This window comes from Fusarium musae, chromosome 2, assembly GCF_019915245.1.
Source record: "Fusarium musae strain F31 chromosome 2, whole genome shotgun sequence".
Classification (NCBI taxonomy): domain Eukaryota; kingdom Fungi; phylum Ascomycota; class Sordariomycetes; order Hypocreales; family Nectriaceae; genus Fusarium; species Fusarium musae.
Genome location: NC_058388.1, coordinates 3,761,581 through 3,778,309, shown reverse-complemented (window position 1 = coordinate 3,778,309; position 16,729 = coordinate 3,761,581). Strand labels below are relative to the sequence as shown.

General features: G+C 49.2%; 5 protein-coding genes across 5 annotated transcripts; 3 read left to right on the top strand and 2 right to left on the bottom strand.

Annotated features, from left to right (window-relative positions):
* Positions 1 to 842: 842 nt before the first annotated feature.
* On the top strand, positions 843 to 5,599 carry J7337_003049 (uncharacterized protein; the record flags this gene model as incomplete). Its single annotated transcript, XM_044820772.1, has 3 exons — positions 843 to 4,973; positions 5,021 to 5,378; positions 5,430 to 5,599. The coding sequence occupies 3 exons, from the start codon at positions 843 to 845 to the stop codon at positions 5,597 to 5,599; spliced, it is 4,659 nt and encodes a 1,552-aa protein (XP_044685072.1).
* A 435-nt stretch (positions 5,600 to 6,034) lies between these two features.
* J7337_003048 (uncharacterized protein) lies at positions 6,035 to 6,457 on the bottom strand (the record flags this gene model as incomplete). Its single annotated transcript, XM_044820771.1, has 1 exon — positions 6,035 to 6,457. The coding sequence occupies one exon, from the start codon at positions 6,455 to 6,457 to the stop codon at positions 6,035 to 6,037; it is 423 nt and encodes a 140-aa protein (XP_044685071.1).
* Positions 6,458 to 9,341: 2,884 nt separating this feature from the next.
* J7337_003047 (uncharacterized protein) lies at positions 9,342 to 9,715 on the top strand (the record flags this gene model as incomplete). Its single annotated transcript, XM_044820770.1, has 2 exons — positions 9,342 to 9,437; positions 9,503 to 9,715. The coding sequence occupies 2 exons, from the start codon at positions 9,342 to 9,344 to the stop codon at positions 9,713 to 9,715; spliced, it is 309 nt and encodes a 102-aa protein (XP_044685070.1).
* A 2,352-nt stretch (positions 9,716 to 12,067) lies between these two features.
* Positions 12,068 to 12,800, top strand: J7337_003046 (uncharacterized protein; the record flags this gene model as incomplete). The annotated part of the gene is made up of 2 exons (XM_044820769.1): positions 12,068 to 12,323; positions 12,397 to 12,800. The coding sequence occupies 2 exons, from the start codon at positions 12,068 to 12,070 to the stop codon at positions 12,798 to 12,800; spliced, it is 660 nt and encodes a 219-aa protein (XP_044685069.1).
* Positions 12,801 to 13,702: 902 nt separating this feature from the next.
* On the bottom strand, positions 13,703 to 16,525 carry J7337_003045 (uncharacterized protein; the record flags this gene model as incomplete). Its single annotated transcript, XM_044820768.1, has 1 exon — positions 13,703 to 16,525. One exon carries the CDS (start codon positions 16,523 to 16,525, stop codon positions 13,703 to 13,705), a length of 2,823 nt encoding a protein of 940 aa, XP_044685068.1.
* Between the last annotated feature and the right edge of the window lie 204 nt (positions 16,526 to 16,729).

The following is a 16,729-nucleotide window of genomic DNA, read 5'->3' as shown; positions in this document are numbered from 1 at the left end:
CAGTCCTACTCTCTTGCAATACTGGAAGTATCCGACAAAGCCCGGAGACGACTCTTATACGCGTCGACCGGTTCAGGTACCCGGGTTTTAGGCGTATGCTGCAATGCTACAGCAAAAGATGGAGGGAATTCAGAGTTTGTGGCGCTAAAATCCGATGGATTACGCTGCAATGTCCGGCCGGGACAAGGGATCTACGACTTGGCATGAATCTGTTAAAGTAAAATCTATGGGGCCTTATCTCAGATCCCGAGTCAAGTCAGCAACTCCACAAACTCCATAACGTTAGGCACAAATATTCGGAAACAAGAGCTAAACTCCATGAGCTCAAGCTGCTCAGCAGTCTGCAGCGCATCCACAGGCTAACTGAGCTCTGGAGAAGCGACAGAAAAGAGTGGCTGGCACTATTGCCTGTTACGCTTAACAACTGAGCAGGTTATTTTGCATCCTCTTCGTCTAAATCCCTTCCATCTCCCTTAGCGTAACGGAGGCACCTTTACGTCACTCCGGAGAGGGAAAAAATGTGCATAACTACTCCGTAGGGGTCATTATAAATACAATTATTCTCAGTGTTGAGGTGTTGAGAAGTCATCATTGCGTGCTACTAAAGCTCCTGCCTGTCCTGCAGCTCTCCGTTGTGAAGCTTATCTTCACCAGTCTTTCTCCTTTCATAAGGTAGCCAAACACTTGATAGGACAGACCTACCTCTACCTGCAGAGATAATAACTGCATACAAATATCAAAGCGGTGCCCGCTCACCGGCTGCACGTCATAGTCTTTTCTCTAATAACTACAACCTACATACCTTTTCTTTGCGCTTTTAATCTCGTACAATCGCCGTCATCATGTTGGGAAACACGGTAGACGGCGATGCTCTTCGCCGCACACAATCTTCTATGTGGCAACAGCAGCAACAACCCATTTCTCAACAAACCGTCGAAGGTGGACAACATAACCCTACAAGCAGCGGCTCCTCCGAATCAGGTGTCGTCCAAGAAGGAAAATGGGGTGAGCGTGGACAGGAAGATGTCACTGCTCAAGAGGCCATGCAAGAGTTCGAGTCTCTACGTCACAACTTGATGAGCCTACACAAGACAAGAACGGCAGATACGCACGCAAGCAAAGCTCAGAGTAGACGGACGAGTACTGCTGCTCGAGTTCGGTCAGAGAAACATGAACATGAACATGAACATGACGACGATGATGGTTCCAAGACCGATGTGGAAGCTGGCCCTGAAGAGAGTGAGGGTTTCGAACTTGGTCGCTTTATGCGAGAAGGCCATTTCGAAAAGCGGTCCGAGGAGGAAGGATCTTTGAAGAGAGTTGGTGTTGTGTATGAGAACCTCACTGTCAAAGGCATCGGAAGCACAGCAACTTTTGTACGAACCGTACCCGATGCTATTCTTGGTACATTCGGCCCCGATCTCTACAATGTCCTCACCAGATACTTTCCTTCTCTCCGTATTGGAAAGCCCCCAACCCGAAAACTCATCAATGATTTCACTGGATGCGTTCGTGATGGCGAGATGATGCTCGTTCTGGGACGGCCTGGCGCTGGGTGCAGTACCTTCCTCAAAGCTATCAGCAACAACCGCGAATCATATGCTGCCGTCGAAGGAGAAGTTTCGTACAGCGGCATTTCTGCTGCTGAGCAGAAAAAGCACTACCGGGGCGAGGTCAACTACAACGGCGAAGATGATATTCACTTTGCTACTCTGAGCGTGTGGAAGACTCTCGCTTTTGCGCTTACCAACAAGACCAAGATCAAGGAGAAGGCCGATATTCCGGTCATCGTGGATGCCCTCATGAAGATGTTTGGTATCAGCCATACAAGAGATACTGTAGTTGGTGATGACTTCACTCGAGGTGTCTCCGGTGGTGAGCGAAAGCGAGTTTCGATTGCAGAGACATTGGCATCGAAGTCTACCGTGATGGCATGGGATAACTCTACTCGAGGATTAGACGCATCGACCGCCCTCGACTACGCACGATCTCTGCGTATTATGACAGACATTAGCAACCGAACCACTCTCGTCACCTTATACCAGGCGGGAGAGGGCATTTACGAGTTGATGGATAAGGTTCTGGTCATCGATCAAGGCCGACAGATCTTCTCCGGACCTGCCAACAAGGCAAAGCAGTATTTCATCGACCTTGGATTCGAATGTCCCGAACGACAGACGACAGCAGACTTCTTGACTGCCGTCACCGATCCGACCGAACGACGTTTCCGACCCGGATTTGAACACCGCGCTCCCCGAACACCAGAAGAGCTCGAGTCGGCTTTCAGGAACTCACCACATTACCAAGAGCTCCTGGCTGATGTTGCTGCCTACAAGGAGTCTCTTGACCAGTCTGACTACCAAGACGCGAAGAGGTTCCAAGGGGCCGTCCAGGATTCGAAGTCAAAGCACGTCTCTGACAAGTCACCATATACCATCTCGTTCCCCCGACAGGTACTTGCTTGCACTAAGCGAGAAGCATGGCTCCTGTTCGGTGATACCACCACACTCTGGACGAAGCTCTTCATCATCATCTCCAACGGTTTCATCGTTGGATCTCTCTTCTATGGACAGACTGAGGATACTGCAAGTGCTTTCAGTCGTGGCGGTACCATCTTCTTCTCGATTCTCTTCTTAGGCTGGCTTCAGCTTTCTGAGCTGATGAAGGCTGTGTCTGGACGTGCCGTTGTCGCTAGACACCACGACTATGCTTTCTATCGTCCTTCCGCTGTTTCCCTTGCTCGCGTTCTGCTCGACTTTCCTGTTATCGCTGTCCAGGTATGCATCTTTGGTCTCATCATGTACTTCATGACTGGGCTTGATGTGGATGTATCAAAGTTCTGGATCTACATGCTCTTCGTTTATACCACAACCATCATGGTCACAGCCCTGTATCGCATGTTTGCCAGCTTATCCCCAGAGATTGACACGGCTGTGCGATTTTCGGGAATCTCTCTCAACCTGCTCATCATATACACCGGATATGTCATCCCCAAGACTCAGTTGTTGAAGGATTATATCTGGTTCGGCTGGCTGTACTGGATCAACCCCATCAGTTACAGTTTTGAGGCTGTCTTGACCAACGAGCTTTCCGATAGAATCATGGAATGTGCTCCCTCCCAGCTAGTTCCGCAGGGACCTGGAGTTCAGTCTGGATATCAGGGTTGTGCTATTAGCGGGGCTACAGTCAACGCCCAGTCAGTATCAGGCGCCGATTATCTACAAGCTACCTACAACTATAGCCGATCAAACCTATGGCGGAACTTTGGCGTTGTCATTGCTTTTGCTGCTCTCTATATCCTCGTCACGGTATTGGCAACAGAGATGGTCAGCTTCACCCAAGGTGGGGGTGGTGCCTTGATCTTCAAGAAGAGCCGAAAGGCTAAGGAACAAGCACGCAAAGCCGAAGTCCCTGTCGATGACGAGAAAGTCGTTGGAAATGGTGCCAGCAGCTCCTCCGGCGTTGTCGCTGACCCCAACCCAGGCAGTGAAGACGAAGCCTTGGAACAAATTACCGATAGCGAGTCTATCTTCACATGGCGTGATATCGAGTATACAGTTCCATATCTCGGTGGCGAGAAGAAACTTCTGAACAAGGTCAGCGGATATGCTAAGCCTGGTGTCATGGTTGCCCTTATGGGAGCTTCGGGTGCTGGCAAGACGACGCTTCTCAACATTCTCTCCCAGCGTACAAGCGTCGGGGTCGTTACAGGTGAGATGCTTGTCGATGGACGATCTCTTGGCGCCGACTTCCAGAGAAACACTGGATTCTGTCTCCAGGGCGACCTGCACGATACAACTCAGACTGTGAGAGAGGCTATTGAGTTCTCTGCCATCCTGCGGCAGGACAAATCCGTCAGCCGTGCTGAAAAGCTTGCGTACGTGGACAAGATTATCGACCTGCTGGAACTCAATGACCTGCAAGATGCCGTTATCATGTGTCTCGGAGTGGAACAGCGTAAGCGTCTTACCATCGGCGTTGAATTGGCAGCCAAGCCTTCACTACTTCTCTTCCTTGATGAGCCCACTTCTGGTCTTGACTCACAGTCTGCTTACTCCATTGTCCGTTTCCTCCGAAAGTTGAGCCGGGCTGGCCAGGCGATCATCTGCACCATTCACCAGCCAAGCTCTGTTCTTATTCAGCAGTTTGATATGGTCCTTGCTCTGAACCCTGGCGGCAACACATTTTACTTTGGCTCTATGGGTGAGAACGGAGAAGACGTCATCAAGTACTTCTCAGACCGCGGTGCTATCTGCCCTCCTAACAAGAACGTCGCCGAATTCATTCTCGAGACTGCTGCACGACCTCACAGGCGGCCTGATGGCACCAAAGTTGATTGGAATCAGGAATGGGTTGAAAGTGAGGAAGCTCAAAAAGTGCTTGAAGAAATTGATGGTCTTAAACGAGTTCGAAGTTCCGCAACCGAGGGGATAGCTTCTTCAAACAAGGAGCACTCTGAATTTGCTGCACCGACCTGGCTTCAGACGGTCGAGTTGACCAAGCGTATGTTCCGACAACACTGGCGCGACCCCTCTTACATCTATGGAAAGTTCTTCATTGCGGTCATCTTTGGCATCTTCAATGGCTTCACCTTCTGGAAACTTGGTTACACGATGCAAGACATGCAGAACCGCATGTTCACTTGCTTCTTGATCGTGACAGTTCCTCCCACCATCGTCAATGGTGTTGTCCCCAAGTTCTTTACCAACATGGCGCTTTGGCAAGCCCGAGAATATCCCTCTCGTATCTACGGATGGTTTGCTTTCTGTACTGCCAACATTGTTTCTGATATCCCAGCAGCTGTAGTGTCAGCAGTGTTGTACTTTGTGTTGTGGTACTGGCCAACTGGACTTCCAACAGAGAGCTCTGTTTCAGGCTATACGTTCCTGATGACTCTTCTCATCTTCCTCTTCATGACAAGCTGGGGACAATGGATCTGCGCGTTTGCCCCTAGCTTTACCGTTATCTCCAATGTAAGTTCTGCCCTCGATAGTATGTCTTTCCGTACTAACAGCATTAGGTCCTGCCCTTCTTCTTTGTCATGTTCGGTTTGTTCAACGGTGTTGTTCGCCCATACGCCTCACTTCCTGTCTTCTGGAGGTTCTGGATGTACTACGCCAACCCTTCTACATACTGGATTGGAGGCATCCTCGCAGCGACTCTTGATGGCACTCCAGTAGAATGTTCGTCCGAAGAGACTGCCAAGTTTGACGCCCCCCCAGGACAAACATGTCAAGAATATGCAGGAGCATTTGCAGACTCCGCCGGAGGATATCTCCTCAACCCCAATGCCACGAGTGCTTGCGAGTTCTGCCCAATGACTTCTGGTAACGATTACCTAGCGTCACTCAACATTAATGCGAGCGACAAGTGGAGAGGTATGCTGATCCTACCAAGCCGTATTGACGTAATGTACTAACATACTGCAGATTTTGGTATCTTCTTAGCATTTTGTGTGTCCAACTGGATGCTCGTTTACTTCTTTATTTACACAGTCCGTGTTCGGGGATGGAGCTTTGGTTTTGGAACGATATTTGGAGGGTTGGGCAAGTTGGTTGATCTGATCAAGAAGCCATTTCAGCGAAAGAGGGAGGAGTAAGAGATTGATTTAGCGAATGCAATTTAGAAAGGATAAGGAAAAGCACCAGCGAGTATTTGAGATACAATAGACAAACCGGGCTAGTGGACGAAGGATCGTATAGCCCTTAATACTGCATCTAACATGAACTTTTCGTACTGTTCAGCAGTGCCTGTGACAAATTTTCCAAGGCCCCATTAAAGAGTGACTCTATGGCTTTGAGATGGCCTCAAGATGATCTTCATATGCACCCAAAAGAGAAAGCAAATTCCCTGTTGTCAAATGACCCCAAAGTAGAAAGCATGGCTGTCCTAACCCTCAAGACTCATGTCCGAAAAAGTCTTCCTCCAAACCCAGTCGTGAAAACAATACCCTCTACCCGGCCACTGGGTATCGATGCCATTGTAGTGTTGTCTCAGTGCACGGCGGTCCGTTGGCAACGTCTTCAGCAACGGTCTAGGACTTGTCGTCTGGATATACCTTTTCCAAGGCGTGTTTCAACAGACCGACGACCCCGTCTGATCCCACGTCAAAGTCGGCTGGGTTGATGAGCCCAGCTCTTCCTGCGATGCGGAACACCTCATTGTGGACGACACTCATATATCGACCCGCAACTTCCGTGGAGAATGAGCCCATCTCCAGGCTGACCTCAGACGCCGATTTCATCTTGGAAATGGGGTCATAAAGCTCCTCCTGCATCTTTCGCTTCAAAGACGCGTACGGAGTCGTCAGAACCGAACTGGTTTCACAGCATCCTCGTAGCTGGCATTCCAATTCGCGGATCCTTTCTTTAAGATCCAGGACGACATTTTCGAGAGAGACCGAGGATGACCCCTCAAGATCGGATTCGCTATCTGATGGCACGGGCTTTGGGGTCATGACACCCGGAGTTGTGTTTGATGAAGACGATTCAATGGGGGCATCGGTGCTTGTGGTTGACCACTCTTGAGGCTCATGAGAAGGCGGTGATGCTTTGGTGTTCTCCTCGGCCGCTTCCTAAGCAGCTTTTGGAGACTGATGACGGGTGGGCGAATTGCGGTCTTCCATGATGCAACTGGAGACTATAATGGTACCAAAGAAGGCGAAAAGATGAGAGTGACCCCAACTTGGAAGTCAAGATGGCCTCTTCTTGAAGGGGAAGCTATCGAGATTGGTACTGCTATGGCAATGTTTCATTAGGAAGAGAAAATGGATGACGGTACGGAGAAACATACCACAGAGATGACCACGATAACCTTGAATGCAACAGTTACAGCTATAGTATGATAAAACGGGCTCTAGAAAGACTGTCAGAGATAGATATCATTAGTATCAGAATGGAAGTGACATACCATAAGCCGAATCGGACCAAAAGACTCAAGCTAAATTCTATTGCTTTATGCGTGAGGCAGTGTTTCGAAGCCACAATAATTGAGACGCAGAGCGCTATAACCAGGCGCCTAATGAGAATAATCATTAAATGAATCATAGAGTATCCATATCATACAGCTTACCTTGAAGCGTCTTATGATGTGAGTTGTGAGGCTGTGATCCAACACCGGCGAAGGTTGGATGCGAATGAGAGGATGCGAGAGAAGAAAATCAGAGGAGAGAATGAAAAGCAGAAGGGTATATATAGTGGCGGAGAGAATCTAAGGAAACAAAGGAAGCAACTGGAAATCCATGGAAGGAAAAGGATGCATAAAGACGTAAGAAGAGAGGAAGATTGTATAATTGTGGATGTTTTTGTCTCTTAGATCGTCCGTCGTCCGTCGTCCGTCGTCAGTGAATCAGCTGCCACGTCATATATGCGATGCATTTGATAGTGATTCACGATCAGAATCAAGCTTGGGCTGCAGCTAGATCCCTTCAATCACAGAGGGCAAAGAGAAAAGCTTTGATCAGGGGGGTGTTCTGGTATCTAACCAGGTGGCACTGCTTTAGCATTGACCATTACCAGAGCCATACGAAGCACTGGATGATATTTGAGTTCAAAATTGTGCATATGTTATAGAAATAGGTAAGTAAAGTCGGGAGGGGAACTTTGATATCCTGGTGTGGAGGATGGACTCATCATGTTCTCGAATATACCCCTGAACAGCATCACGAGATGCTCACGTCCGGCACGTTCCTCTAATAGATCCAGGGCATTCTCTTTAGGAAAGAAAGAGGCTGGCTCCAAGTCATCAGGTTCAATTCTTTCCTTTCAGAAGCTATTATTCGCATCAAGGTCGAATAGTCCTGGCTCCTAGGTTCACTGACACTACAGAGAACCAGGAGCCAGAGACGAACAACCCGCAGGTATGCGCTGCAATTCCATGGATTACCAGCTCCCGCGTCATTTGGTATTATTCCGAGGAGTGTTGTGATGTGTGCTTGAGCAGTCCCGGGATAAGAGTGGCACCGTTGCTTCACCTGTATAGTCCAGATGATAGCCCCAAGCCGAAGTGACTCTAAAATTATTTCAAAAGGTGCATCAGGCTGTGGAGGTTCTAGTTCCTGTTGATTCGATAAGTCGTGCGCGATTGCGTTCGAAAGGAGACCCATTTGCTCTTCGTCGTTCCAGATGCCATTGCCCTTGGTCACCTGCTCGGCCTGGAGGAATGTCGCAAGGGCATTCAAGTCTCCCATACATGCAAGAACCGCCAGAGAGCGTTCACCATATAATATATCGCCTTTCAAAAGACCAGAAAGAGGATCTGGGAGCGTGCTCAGGCCTGGGCGAGCGAATGCGTCCACGTTCGTCGGTAGTGGAAAAAAGGGCTTCGTGTTATGCAGAAGTGCTGCTGTGATATCGACCCTGGAGGACCATTAAATCGCTGCTAATATGAGTAATAAAGTATCAGAAGGACTTCGCGCATACCAACATATCATGACAAATAGGTCTTGATTATTTTCTACAGTGGAAATGCCACCTCTGGCCTCAATCACCACCCAGATACCCCTGGTGTGAATCCTCGCTTGGTCACGAAGCGGCGGTCCTTTGATGGCCTTCTTCGGGCCTTGCCAATATCGCGCATAACATGGCGACGGACCTCGGAATCTATTGATTCATGGTTATTTCGACGTGAAGGAAAGTTTGTTTGATTGGCACTAACAAAGAGGAGACTCTTCTTCTCTTGAGGCTCCTGCGTCCCTGTCATTGTGACACCAACTGAATATTGTGTCACAACAAGACAAAACTCGTGGGAAATGGATTGAAGAAATAATGCAAACAGTACTTTCAGCTGATTCAATATCTAGGGTCCGATTCTGAGGCCATCCGACCCAAGCAAGACCCACTACAAGCTGAGTGTCTTTTTCTTGAACGTCTGATTTCGAAGGCTCCGCGGAAGCTGACCGGATTGATAATCATAACAGCTTTCATTCACTATAGTGCAAACGATGGATCCTTTCCTTTTCCTGTTTACCAATTACCGTTTCTGGTATATACACAAGTATTCTTACTCCATCTTTCCCTTTTTGTTTTTGCCTTACCATTACCTTTCTTGAAGGAGAAGACTGTCAGCAGATCCTAATCCTCCTAAGCCTCTTTTGTGATACCATGAACCGTTTTGAGTACAAGAAGTCATGGTTTTGTTGTTATACGGGAAAGAATGATGAATGATGATCTCGACTTTCGAATGGGAAAGATTTTTTAAGTCATGTGAGAATAGGATGTATGTAAATATGAATCAGGAGCCGTCTGCAAAGCAGAAACATAAAGAATTCAGAACCAAAAACATCAACTTTTCAACCCCTAACTACCATCAAATCTTTGCTCCGCTTCAGACCCTAGACCATCATGTCGGCCGAGAATACGATCACTCTCTACTGCGAAGGCACTCCCAATCCACTCAAGATCTCCATTGCACTTGAGGAACTGGGCTTGAAGTACAATGTACGAATCATAAACCCAAAATAACCAGTCTTCTTCTCACTCATTCCATATATATGTATAGATAGGCTCGTGCAATCAAACTATTCGAACACGAACAGAAAGAGAAGTGGTTTCTTGCCATCAACCCAAACGGTCGTATCCCAGCCATCATCGACACAGATGAGCACGGCGACGAACTCAAGGTCTGGGAAATTGGTATCATTTTGCAGTATCTTGTGGAACGGTATGACAAGGACTACAAGATCTCGTATCCCCGTGGTACCAAAGAGTACTGGTAGATGACGAGCTGGGTAAGTCACATACTTATGAGTTGCTCTTGAAGATATATCTAATCGAAGCCCCTATAGCTCTTTTGGCAAGTCAGTGGTCTCAGCCCTATGCAAGCAAGCCAACCCCCTTTGAGAGTACGTTCCCAGGCTTGAGGCTAGGTCAAGGGGACAACTGATCTGAAGAAGCTGGGAAGGGAGCGATCGGTTTGGGTTCGGGGAGCTATGAAGCGTGATACCGAGTGATGGATGAGCCTTGTGGGAAATGTTGGATAGGTGAGAATCTACTGCAATATATTTGGTCCTAGGGTACCTTTGACGGAGAGAAGGTTGCTGGTTAAATTGGAGGTTACTTATCCATCCAAAGTTCAAGTTGTAGCTATGGTCTCATTAGAAACAAATACCTGTTCTCTTGCATTGACTGAGAGCAGATTGCGAAGGTGCTCGTCTTCTTGTGTTTATCATGACTGGTTGTCTATCTGGCCTCTTGATATCGTAGAAGAGGAAGTCATAGGGGATCATTCTGGTTTGATGGACCATGTACACACATCATGGGGCCATATAAGCGCTTGAATGGGGCCATTTTGATCTTTTCTCTTTTCTACACGTTTTCAATGGGGTCTTTTGATTCAATAAAGCTCCAGCCATCGCATCAGCGATTAATGGCATTCAAATGACCGACCACAAGTCAAGTTGACTTGAAGACAATCAGACTCAAAATTGTAATGCGGATCACACCTGATGTCCATTCAGTGATTGAAAGAATACAGCCAGCTCCTTGAATGAGATCCGCCCAAGTTTGACCACCTCAAACTTAGCATCTCCTGTTGTGCCACATATGTCTTGGCCTGAATATTGGCTGACAACTCTCTCCATATGACGCCCAACTTGTGGATATTATCAGCCAAAGTCTCCAGAGTACTCTAGAACGTGGCACTAAGCAGCTGAACAAGTATTTATGGAAACACTTTAAACTCACGATCTAAGTAAGCATTGGCGGTGTAAGGTTTCTCTTCTCAGCACGGGGATTTTCTTTTTTGCACGATCGCGCACTCTCCTCTTTCAAACGTGGGCCACAGCGGGACGGCACGCAAGGTCTCCATTTTGGCTTTTTTCAGCCCTACGGGTCACTTTCAACGTGTCTCACGGTTGGTTCAAGTATTCAACATTTTGTGAGTCAGTTTGTGAAAATTCTGAACAGAACAGCGAAGTTGAGCATCCATGGTTGAGTTGGCAACTGGTTTGACTCATCCATGTAGGTCGGGCCCTCGCTAAAAAAAAAAAAAAGAGGTAGCGAGTTAGGTTTCTGCTGTAGAATACGCGAACTGTTGAATTGCTGTAGCCTCGGGCTTCACCGTCTGCTGGTTTTTACATAAGTGGTTCTTTCTCCGTGGCAAAGTATGTGCTGTAACGGTAACAGTTACAGTTACAGTTACAGTTACATTTACAGCAAGACGTTGTCGTTGTTGTCGGTGGTATAAAGTCGTGCGTACGTGTGCTCATGTATCTATCATGCAATCCAGCCGGGATATTTCTACTCAACCTCTGTAACACAAGCAAGACCCAGACAAGACAAGTGGATAGGTACTGTACACAGGGGTTGTACCGTTTTTGAGAATTCACGAATAAATATTTAACTTACGCCTTGATCAATCAATCACCTCATAGAGCAAGTCAACAATACTGAACCGTGCTGCTCGAAGCGACTCTCGCATATCGTTCGTCAATTCCACTGTGGAGGATCGATCATCAATCAACACCCCCTGCAGGCGGGCGTCTTCAATTTTCAGCCCCTCACTCTTCCTGTTCAGGCCAGTTCGCCGCGAGATGCGCAGACTGCAGCAGAGAATCAAAACTCAACAAAGCCAAGCTCCAAGCTAAAAGAATAGGAAAAGACTCCAACTGGACGACACTCCCAGCTCTCAGGGGTTCTAACGTACAGTGGTGGAGTAGCCAAAAGAGACCCCTGAAACGCGCGAATCGTATCTCCAGCCACTCGAATTTACGGTGAAGACCTAAGGATCATCGCGTGTGTGTCCCGTGCGTGCGTGCGTGCCCGCCGTGGCCCCTCCGAGACTTGACACTACTGTACCTCACTCTTACAGTACATACAGCTCTGACTTGCATCTGCATTGGTTTCGTTCGCAGCAGCAGCGCACATCACATCCCTTTAGTCCATTCTCCTTGCCTCGATCCTGATTTTCCTCAGATTCGAAGTGACGATCAATCAACGACGACACAATTCTTCAATTGATTTGATAGCGCCTTTCCTTTCTCGAATGCGCACAGTCTGAGGTTTTCCCTCTCTCTCATTCTGAAATCTCACCACCAAAAAAACTTCCCACCGAGAATTCTCAAAAAAATATGGGCTTCCTCGACTGGAACGACGGTGCCTCCGTCCTCTCAGGCAGATCTCGCCGTCACAAATCCTCTCGCTCTCACAAGAAGCGCCGTTCGCGATCCCGCTCCCGCTCTAGCTCCCGTGAGCGTGGTCGTGGTGGCTTCGCCGATATGGCAGACTCCTTCTTTGGCGGAGATCGCTACGGCAAGCACAATTCCTCGCGCTCTTCATTCTTTGGCCTTGGCGGTAATAACAGCCGCTCCAGCTTCTTTGGAAACAGTAATTCTCATCCTCCCTCCCTCCCAGCCTCATACCTCGGAATCCAAAGGTTGCTGACTGGCTGACTACCTAGGTCGCTCGTCTTACTACAAGCGCTCCCCACGTCAAGGCTTCGTCCAGAAGACATATAAACAACTCAAGCGTCTCCTCCGCGACCTCGTCCACTGGGCTAAGCGCCACCCATGGAAGGTCTTCTTCGTCGTTATCATGCCCCTCATCACGGGCGGAGCTCTGACTGCTCTTCTTGCCCGCTTCGGCCTACGTATTCCACCCGCCATTGAGCGCATGCTCGGTGTCGCCTCCAAGGCTGCCACAGGCGACTCCTCCGGCCTCGTAGGTGAAGCTGTCCGCATGGCAAGCGGTTTCGGCGGCAACAGCGCTGTTCGCGTAGAGCGTGATACGCACTCCTACAGCGGTGGCGGCGGTGGTGGCGATACTTGGGGTGGTTTTGCTGATATGGCCAAGAAGTGGATGTGAGTGATGTTACTCCAGCGAGATGGCTTCGTTGCTTTGGACTTTTGACACTGCCCTTTTTGACTGACGAGACGCACGCAATTGGCTTTGCTTGAGGCGTTTCAGGAACGGAACGGATTGGAATGGTAAGGATTGACTTGAAAGGATTATTGTGCCCGCATCGCCATAGTACTAGTAGGTGGTTTTACATAGAGACTGCGTGGCAGCATTCTTGAATACATTTTCACGATTTAATGACCCCTGAATATTTGGACTTTGTACCTGCCTGGAGAATGTGATCGCCTTCCTCCCAAACTCTACGATATCATCCTTTTCCCAAAACAGACCCAACATTTATCATGTCAGGAATAGGGTTACGAGGCATACCTCACGTCGTCGCAAAATTCAGTCTCAAAGTCATTTCAGCACTATGTTCATTACTAGTTCTGTGCATTTACCAGCCGCCTCCGCAAAATACCTAGTTAGATCTTCTCATATTGACAGCAGCATAGATGCCACATTTGGGGTGTCCAACTCCCTGAGGAGTCCAAGCTACCCAAGTATCTGACTCAACCATCGGCCCTGTCGACCTGGGAGTCAGGTACATGAGGCAATGCCAGATACCAATGCTATTCATGCAATCATTAACCTCTGTGCCCATTCCATTCCTTAAACTAAAATACTGGGGTTTCCATCGATCCAAGGCCCGTACCAGGTCTGTTGGTGCCTTGCTTCTTGACCAATAATGTTAGTGTGGCCATTGCTCCATGCAGTGGCCCCAAATAGAGTCGACTTGGTAAGGCTGTCGAGTAAGGCCTCTCGGTTGTGGGATGCCATAAAGAATATTGTACATGCACCGTGCAAATGCAACGGCAGTCATAGAACGCCAACGCTGTAGAGTTTCTTCAAGTCGCATATCTCATTCATTACTTCGCCTCACCCTCTTTCTCCTTAGCGGGTTTCCAAAACTGCATCATTCGACCCAGTTTCTTCGTTCGGCTACTCTTTGCTTTCTTGTGATTCTCGTCATTGTCCAGTGTGACCTCCATTGAGAGCTTGCTCCGTTCACCATGAGAGCTACTGATGAGACGGCTGAGGCTGGCAAGACTTGATCGACGTCGTCCAAAAGCAGCAGAGGAGACCGAAACTGGTCGAGGTTCTCGGAGAGTGGGTTGTGATTGGCGCTGACTGGGTAGGAACATGCTTTCCCTCGTCATTGTAGAATTGCTAGATGTCAATGAGGGAATATCATAATCCACCGAAACTCGAACCTCGGGTCCAGGCTCTCCCATCAAGAGCAAAGAGCGAAAGTTGTTCTCGTCCGTGACTGATGAGGGAGCTGTTGAGATTCGCTGAACCTCAACAGACATGGGTGACCGGGGAGACGGGAAAGAAGAAGAGTAGCTCATGGCATAAGGGCTATTCGGAACATTGGCTGGTGCAGGAAGATGCAACGGGCTGACTTCACCAGGTGAAAGATCCTTGGTGCCTGAGAACCTCCTCAATGAAGAAGGGGTGGAATCGGTAGCCTCAGGTCGCTCAGCAGGCATGAAAGGGGATCGGAAAATCACGCTTGGCATCTCCTCGGCGATAACGCTTTCGTGTAAAGATGACCTCGAGCGCTCACCCCGCACCGTGCTCGCAGATATTTGGTCCTTGTCACTCAGGCTCGAGGTAGTTCGCCTCATGGCCTGATTCGGCTGGCTTGAGCTGTGTATTGAAAGCTTGTCTTGCGAGTCACGTAGAGGGTCTCTTGTAACAGCAGCTGGGGGTGTAGCATCACTGTCAGAGTCAGTCTCTTCTTCAGAAGAGTCATCTGTTGTCCCAGATCTGGCATTTTCGTCGTCATCCTCCTCATCTTCTTCGAAAACATCGGCCATTGTTGAGCTACTGTTGTAGCGGTGGATGCCAGCACGGCCTGGATCAAATGGAGGTAGATCGGGAGCAGATTCTGCTCGGCGATGATAATGCATACCAGGGCCACTGAAGCCCTTCATGCCTTGAGCACTATGAAGCCGCCGCTTACCGGCACCACCAGCAGCTCGTTGCGCTGCCTCCCACTCTGGATTGAGTGGTAGCGGAGTGTTGAAGGGGCCGAGAGCTGCGTCGAGGTCGATCATAGGATATGATGATTCATCTGCTGATCGCTTCGGAGCTTCATCTTGAGGAATGTCGGGAGATTCGGTGACTGTAAGAGTTGGTGTCGAGATTTCCAACAATTCAGGCTCTCCATACATGGCATCCTCGCCCTCGTATCGAGCGACTCTAGGAGCTGGTGGAGTTGGAGGCCGACTGCCCTCAGATTTTGATCGCTTGCTGTGAGATTTAGGCTTTCGTGGCAGTATAGCCCCAGCCCAGCCTTTCACCTTCTTCTTTTTCTTCTTACTCTTTTTGCTGCTCTTACTCTTGACGGGAGTGACTTCAGCACTTTCACCAACTGGCTCAACTCCATGTCCAGTCACGGGGAATGCCTTTGTTAGCAGATCAATTGACCCGGCGCTCTGTGGTCTCTTGCCAGGTGATGTGTTTCCAGCAGATGAGTCTCGAACGAAAAATGACCAGCGCTTCCTTGTCGGGCTTGGTTCAGGATCCTCCGCTTTGGGAGCCTCAGCAAAATTGAGTAATGTTGGGATGGAATTTCGACGCCTTGGTGAAGATGGCGTGTCAGCTTGATCGGGAGTACGCTCGAGGATAGCACCTGCGGTGCTTGGCCTCGAATCTGAGAGTTCGCGAGTTGATGTTTGAGATAATGGCGAAGGACTATCCCGACCGTTGTGAGATGCAGCTGAAACAATTGATGATATGCTGCCAGATACAGAGTGTCCAGGTCGCGCTGTTACTGTACTGGAAGTCTCATTAGAGACGAGGGACAAAGGTCGTGGGATAAACTCAAGCGTGTCAGAGAAGCCAACACGAGCCTTAGGTTGCTTGGGGCTTCCGCTGGGTGAAGGGACTGAAACAGGCTTCTCAGTTTCCTTTGGCGCCTCGGGCTCAGGAGCAGATTCGGGCTCAGGTACAACCTTCTCATCTAGGGGTAGAGATGGTTGGTTGCTGGGCTGGCCGAAGGTGGTCGGGCTAGTCGGTGCGCTGCTTCCTCGACCGGCGGCATCAAAGACGGGAGGCTGGAGAATTGGTAAGTCATTTGTTGAGATGGCGCCTGAAATTCCTCTTCGATGGCCTCTTCTAGGTGGTTGAAATGTTGGTGTTACGAGTCCACTCTCTGACTTGGTAGGACTAGTGCTCATGATGGCGATCGAGTTGCCTTCACGGAGACGTCCCCCAACAAATTCACTCCCACCCCTTCGATGTCCATGGCCGCCGGGTCGCTGTGATGATGCAATGTTTCTGGGAGAATGAGGTGAGATTGGAGGAGTCAGGAGAAAGTTGTTCTCACGATCTGGCGAAAGTAGAGCACCAGGGTTGAAACTAAAGTCAGGCAATGCCGAACGAGACTGTCCGTCTGCATTCTCAGCAGGAAACCCGAAGCTGAAGTTGGGAGTCTCGATGGCCGACATGGGACGACGACCGGTCGCTCGCGAGAAGGAAGAGGGCGCGGACGCCGGGGCAGGCGGTTTGGCTGGAAAGACGAATGGGGGGTTTGGCGGTGGCTCATCGAGCTGAGCCTGTGATTCAACGGATTGAGGGCCAGCAAATGAATTCATTGAGGAAGCAAATCGATCGGAAGGGCTGTCGAACGCTGAACCGGGAGTTGGACGGTTTAGCCGCTCGGGGCCAAATGCGGTTGCCATCTTCTCCTCAGCCGCGCAGCGGCAATGAAGTGATGGACAACAATGTGGGAATTAAAGGTTCATAGGACAAGCAAGGCAACCGTTCCAGAACCGCCGGGCTCGCTTAATTATTCGAATCGAGCAAGTGTATAGCAATGTTGTTGGTAATTTCGAAGAGAGTCGCGTCTGAGGCGTCACAAGCATCGATCAGTACAGATCTTGAGA